The sequence below is a fragment of the Melanostigma gelatinosum genome, assembly GCF_949748355.1.
Source record: "Melanostigma gelatinosum genome assembly, chromosome: 9".
In the NCBI taxonomy this organism is placed as follows: Eukaryota; Metazoa; Chordata; class Actinopteri; order Perciformes; family Zoarcidae; genus Melanostigma; species Melanostigma gelatinosum.
The window spans coordinates 2102836-2109609 of NC_136642.1; the positions used below are offsets into that span (position 1 = coordinate 2102836).

The window sequence follows — 6774 nt, forward strand, 5'->3', positions numbered from 1 at the left end:
TGGATGTTCCACTATATGTTCTCCAGCTAATGCTAAACAACATTTTAAAACATGAAACAACGGAGGCTTGAACGTTGGTGTTTCAGGCCGCTTTGGGTCCCATCAAGACTTCCAGTATTTGGAGATTCACGGGTAAAATATCACACGTGTAGCACAGCAACAACAGCGTTGTTAGATCAGATGTTCTATCACATACTGCCAACATTATAAACACCGTCACACCTATGATTCGATCCTTTCAATGTAAGAATATAGAATTGTGCAGCTTTAAGGAAGTAGCAAAACGACAATGTAGAAATACTCTATTGTGAGTGAAAGTCTGATCTTAAAGTACTCATTATCCTGTGTTTTAGGTAATTGTTTAGGTTTTTAAACTTTTAATCTGCAAGGTAATAAAGTGCTGTCAAATATATGTAGTGGAGTAAAAAGTACTTTATTTCAGTAAATATTAAATAGAATACAAACTCCAACTACTTACAATAGATACAATACTTCAGACCAATGCTGGAAAGTACATTAAGTGCACAACACTCCCATCAAGCTGTACGCATAAAGCAGCTTTCAAACATACTAAATGTAATTCAAAGTGCTTTACAGACGACTGACGTTACGACAGCGCTCAGCACATCTTACGGATGAACTATTGATCACATTTTTCCAAATAAACACGACACTGCTCAGTGTTTTATTGACCAGTCAATTCAAAATAGACCAAAAAACTGTCACGTGTAGAAAGCGGGGAGCGCGTGCACCGCTATTGAAGTTGAGGCGCGGCTTCTCCTGCCAACACGATTCTTCTAGTCGCTGCTGTGGAGCCGCTTCCTCATCATCACACAGCGCTTTGAGTCGCGATGAAGGCGGAATCGCTTGTTTTGTTGAGCTAACGAGAGATTCCTTGTGATTCATCTGAAGGAAACGAGCTTGTTAAAAGTCATGTAACACAAACACTTCATTTAAGTGTTGTTCTTTTATTTCCCGTTATAGCATCTTTGATAGCACCACAGAAATACATGCAAACAAACTCAATGTGCAACTAGAGTTCAGGAATATATGCTGAATGCATGGATGCATGGTGCAGAACTCTCGATCTCAGTGATTCACATTTTAAAATGCAGATCAAGTCGTTTAAATGAACAAGCTGACTCCACTTACCCTGCAGCTGGTGTCCTGCAATAGAAAACAGCAGACATGAGAGCGCCATCTAGTGGCGGCAACGCGGTCTCATCACGCAGCAAAGAAAAGACAGTCAGACGTTCCTGGAGGTCAACTTGTCTATTTAATATATAAAATACGGTAAAACATACGCAAAAAGGGGAGGCGGGTAAGAGGGGACCAATGGATACTTTGGTACAATAACAAACACCTTTTTTGTAAAAGCAGTATAGAATTTGTAATAACATATCAGTGCATACTTTATTTATGAAAATATACACAAATTGTATATCATTCTCCAAAAAACAACAAAAAATATCTTTACAACAAAACAAAGCAGACTAGCCGAACACAATATATTAGCTATCATTTATTTAAAACTTTTTTCTTCAATTTCATTTTTTTTCCTTAAATGTATTTCTGTGATGTATATTTGTGTGGATATAACATTTATTTCCTATAACATGATTCACTCCTCGCCCATGCATTGACATCATTGTTTCTGCTCAGAAATAAGTTAGACGTGCCCCCCCCCCCCCCCCCATTGGACTCAGAAGTCGCAGCATTGAAGCGACACACGTGTACTAATATCACTACGCTTGTGTTGTTTCATAAAAACCGTGCAACATTAGTAACACCCTTCTTTTCTTCTTGAAGAAAAAAAAGAAAGAAAACAAATCCCCAAAAAACAAAAAAATATATTTATAATATAATATGTTTGATATCATAAAATAAAATAAAATTCCAAAGAAAACAAGATGTCTAAACTACACGAAAAAAACCTTATACCGCCACGACAGCTGCGGTCATGAGATGATAATAATAATAATAATATCAATTCTCAGAGAACAATTAAAAACTGTCACCGGCACAAATTAACACTGGAAAGTGAGTGAGACTTCTAAACATCATTATACAGGAGCAAGCACTCTTATTCTGCAGTGTGTGTGAGTGTGTGTGTGTGGTGGGGGGTGCAGGTTCTTTAAACTATTTCTCAGCACGATTGTCTTCCTGTCTTGTGGTTACGGCGCCCCCTAGTGTCGCCCTAAAGAACGTGCCGGGCTCCACCACAAACAACTCCTGCGAGCCCCGTTGCTGAAGACGCCATGTTGGTTTTTAACAAATGGCTCTCGCCTTCGTGTCCCTTTGTCTGCGTCGATGGGGGGTTGAGTTGTGGTTTTTTTGTTCGAAGCTCAGGGTGCAACAGTCTTAACAGTCAAAGTCTCACTCGGGGGATTGACACTGATTGACACTGATTGACTTGTCAGAGAGAGAAAGATGAGTGTGAGTGACAGACGAAGGGAGGAGAGGATGATGAGAGTAGTGCGTGATGAGGCTGGGGGGGGGGGGTCATTTCAGCTCTGACACCCGCTGTCTGGACGGAGTGAAGTAGTGTGAGATGAAAAGTGAGTGACGGGTGAGAGGGAGGGGAGGAGGGCCCGCCCGTGAGCAGGATGGATGTGGTGATAAAAAGCCAAAGTCCACAAGTCTGCGTTGGATTTGTGAGGAAGTCATTAAAAGATCAAGACTCGCTCTGAAACCTTCCGGCTTAAACGGAGAACGAGAACTCTTCCATCTAAAGCTTTTAACGAGCAAATGGACGGAGGCTCAGAGTGCTTTTAGGGACAAAATACATAGATATATATAAATACATGACTCTTGACCACGATGTTTTTAAAACCTACCCACTCTACCCTCAATCACCCTTTGCCACGTGGTACAAAAATGACATCCTTCACATTTCTTTTACCTTCATGGTCGTTTTATAAAACTACAGCCAACCAGTGACGGGCGGAGACACTCTACATACACACACATGGCTTTCAACAAGAGGGCAACATGAAAACAAAGACTTAATAAGTAGCGATTATATCTGCAACATTCTAAAAGGTGGAAAAGCCTTTTTAGGGAGTTGATGGTTTACATCAAAGGACACTCGACTGAAATAAGTTACTTAAATGTGTTCAGTAGCTCAGCAGATGTTGAAACTACCAAAGAAATGAATTCGTTACTTATCAATGTCACGAATGATTATCTAAAAAAACAACGTGGAGGATCTGGCGACATCTAGTGGTGGCAGTGCAGATTGCAACCAACTGAAACTTCTCTGGTGTGCCGAGCGTGAAGGAGAACTACGGCACACAAATGTAATCGGGACCAACTTAGTGCGAGTGTTTGTTTTTGTCCCTTCTGGGCTCCTGTAGAGAAGAACCCGCTCTGATACAAACGCCTCATTCTAAGGTAACAAAAGCACAACTGACTCAGGTGATTAAACACGAAAATATTATATTCCATTTATGCCGATATATCCCCCTGAATGCTGCACACTGAACCTGAAAGTTTACAATTGATGCTTAGAAAATATGAGTAGAAAAACGGGAATAGAACTATCATCAAATGTGCCAATTATTGCCGTCATCAATAATCATATTAAAATAAAATGAATATTGATAATATGAATTAAAAACTTTGTCTTTTTAGTTGCACTTTTATGTTCTAATCAACCTCAAAATATTGAAATTACTTTTTTAAATTCCAACCCACAAAGTCGTAGCGGGGGCTCTGATTGGTTGCTGTGCAGTGACAAATAAATTCATTTTGGAGGATTAAATAAGAAGTGCAAACATTGATTTGTATCTGCTGATGTTTGACAAAAACCTCGTCAGCAGCCATTGAAATCAGTCTAACCCTAGAGTGTGTGTGTGTGTGTGTTCAAGGGTCAGGTGTGTTAAGGTGTCGGGGGGGGGGGGGGGGGTTCAGGTAAAGTGACAGAGTCCTACCATTGCTCACTCAAAAACAGTCCGAGTCACCGCGGCTACGTCTTCCCTTTCTCTGCTCGTCCACATGTTGCACTTTATTTACACGCATAAATAACATTTAAAAAGAGACGGGTCCACTGAGAATCAACGCCTTTGCTTTTTGTTTTCCTCTCGAAGGGATAACCTGCCGAATACATGGTTCCTACGCACAGTCCCCGTCTGTAGGATGCAGAGCTGCCTTTGCTACCGCCTACAGCTGTTTAAATATATATACTTGTATATGATCTATTCATTTTTTAAAAACTTCAAAACACTTTATCCCCGCCACACAAAAAGCCACAAAGGTTACAGATTGCTGATACACGCGGTGCCTCACCGCTCGCCCCCTCTGAACATCAGCTGTCTGTTCACAAACACAAAAATAATCTCAGCTGAGTGCATCGCAGGCCTGTGTGTGTGTGTGTGTGTGTGTGTGTGTGTGTGTGTGTGTGCGTGTGTGTGTGTGTTTGCAGGATGAAATTGAGAGTGAACATTTGCACTTTGTTTAAAAAAACGACCAGTTGAGGTAACAAAAGCGTATACGCAGCACGCACGTGCACACACACAAACACACACACACGCACACACACAAACACACACGCACACACACAAACACACACACACACACGCACGCGCACACACACACACACACGCGCACAAACACACGCGCGCACGCCTTCTTGAGCTGCCGCTGACAGGATGTGGGTGTAACTGGGAGTGTCTGCGTCGTGTCGTTGAGCCGCTGCAGCTCGTCCCTGATTCAAAGAAAACCTCTTTTTATTACCTCGGCGACAAATCTGGCTCCTGGTTTTGCAGCTAGTCCGCATGGTTTGGATTCAATGAGAGACCCGGGGGGGGGGGGGGTTCCTCTTTTAGTGTCTTCATATTCAAAACTGACACGAATCCAAAAACTCTAAAGATCAACAGTCGAGGACAGAAGAACAAAACTCACGCTTAAAAAAGAAACAAGAGCAAAAAAGAGAATCTAGAGCGACAGCAACGCGACCGTGGTGTGTTCAAAGACTCACGTGGTGCCACTGACTCAATGTGCAGTGCAGTTACAGACAGTGAGGACACGGGGGGGGGCCGCCAGACGCTCACCAAAAGCAGGGGCATGCTGGGAAACCGAGGTGCGTTTGGCCGCTCCGCCGTCGACGCGCCGGGTAGAAAGGTCCAAAGCGGCCAAATTGAGGGTTTTACTCGCCACTGATTAAAACAAACTCTTTCTCTTCTAATACAGCTGGATGACTTGTGTAGAATAATCCCTGGTCTGGTGGCTCAACCCACTCTGGGGTGTGTGGTGTGTGTGTGTGTGTGTGTGTGTGACAGTACAGTTTAAATGTGTATGTGCACAAGTGTGTGTCCACACGTGACGGTGTGTTAGCATGCTTGTGTTGTGTGTGTTGTGTGTGTGAGGTCAGTATTGCAGTGTGGACAGTGGGTCGATGGTGGGTTTATATGTATATATAAATGTGTGTGTGTGTGTGTGTGTGTGCACACAAAGAAGGAGACCAGGGGCATCAGGGCTGGTGGGGGCATGTACACAAGCCACAAGTACACATCCATCCTCCTCTCCATCCATCTGTCCGTCGTCCCTCTGTGGTCACCTCTTCATGTGACCCAGGCGTCCAGTCTCATCCTCTTGACGTTGGTCCCGTCCTGCTCCTGGGGCTCGGCCGACGAGGGCCGCAGGAGGAGCATGGCGGGCTGCTGTCCTACGGCGCCGGCCTGGTGGAGGAAGTCGGGAGCCCCGCCTCCTCGCCCCTGGGCGCCGTCGTCCCGGTCGCTGCCGTCGTACGAGCTGCCGTTGCTGCTGAGGCTGTCGACCGGCGAGCGGCCTTGACCCCCCACCTCCAGGCGCAGGGCACCGGGGTAGGCCACCGACACCAGACCCTGTCCCTGGACTTGAATCTGGCCGCCGCCTCCAATGGCGCCGCAGGTGGAGCTGGGAGTGCTGCGGTCGCGGTTGGGTGAGACGGGGTTCGACTTTGATGTTGATGTTGGGGTTGGTGTTGACCATCAGAGCGGCGCTCTGAGCTATCTGACCCATCGGCCTGCTGGGACGGAGAAAGAGACAGAAGAAGAGAACAGAGAGACGGAAGGACAACATGGTTACAGACGTGGATTGTCCCCAACACCACATGAGAGCAGCAACAGTCAGCTGGGATGAAACACAACTGAGCCAACAGTGGGGGGGGGGGGGGGGGGGGCGTCACGAATAAACAGCACGAAGACAACACTCTCTTGTTCATATTATACGTGTTGGGCTTTTATTTTGAAAGGCACCACTCAAACCGTTCAACACAACGTGATTGGTTGATGCCGCGATAACTCCTTCCGATAAACTAACGACGGCCCGTTCTCTCTGTTCTGTGTGGAAGTATTCCTGACGGTTCCAAAAGACAAATATTAAAGTGCAAATGTATCGCATCACATAAATAACGCGCCCCGTCTGTAAAGGCCCTGAGGTTGCACCACTTGCGACCCAAGATGCTATAAACCAGGCAACATGTTGCTCTGGTGGACTTCAGCACATCAAGAACAAACACACAGGAAACAAATAGGACGAGATGTGAAGCGCAGCCCGGAAGCCATGCAGCCCAAACACCCTGTAGCAGACGAGTCACTGTCTGAGCCGAGCATCGGTCCAGAGAACTCTTCCGTTCTGTTTGGCAGCTCGACATAAACATCCGTCTGCTCCTTCTACCTACAACACCCCCTTTGCATTTTGGGGTTCTTTTCAGAACAGCTGGATTATGTCTCCTGGTTAAAGAACAGGAAGAGGATCAAGGCTCACAAACGCAGCCGTTTAAATGTCAAAAGA

General features: G+C 45.2%; 1 protein-coding gene across 1 annotated transcript in view; it reads right to left on the minus strand.

The window, feature by feature from the left end:
- Window positions 1–1257: 1257 nt before the first annotated feature.
- The window catches only part of mef2d (myocyte enhancer factor 2d), a 65965-nt gene continuing 60448 nt past the window's right edge, over window positions 1258–6774 (minus strand). Inside the window, 2 exon segments of the mRNA XM_079275456.1 lie at window positions 1258–5939; window positions 5941–6007. Coding sequence (XP_079131582.1) covers window positions 5562–5939; window positions 5941–6007 — 445 coding nt within the window. The 3' untranslated portion in view covers window positions 1258–5561.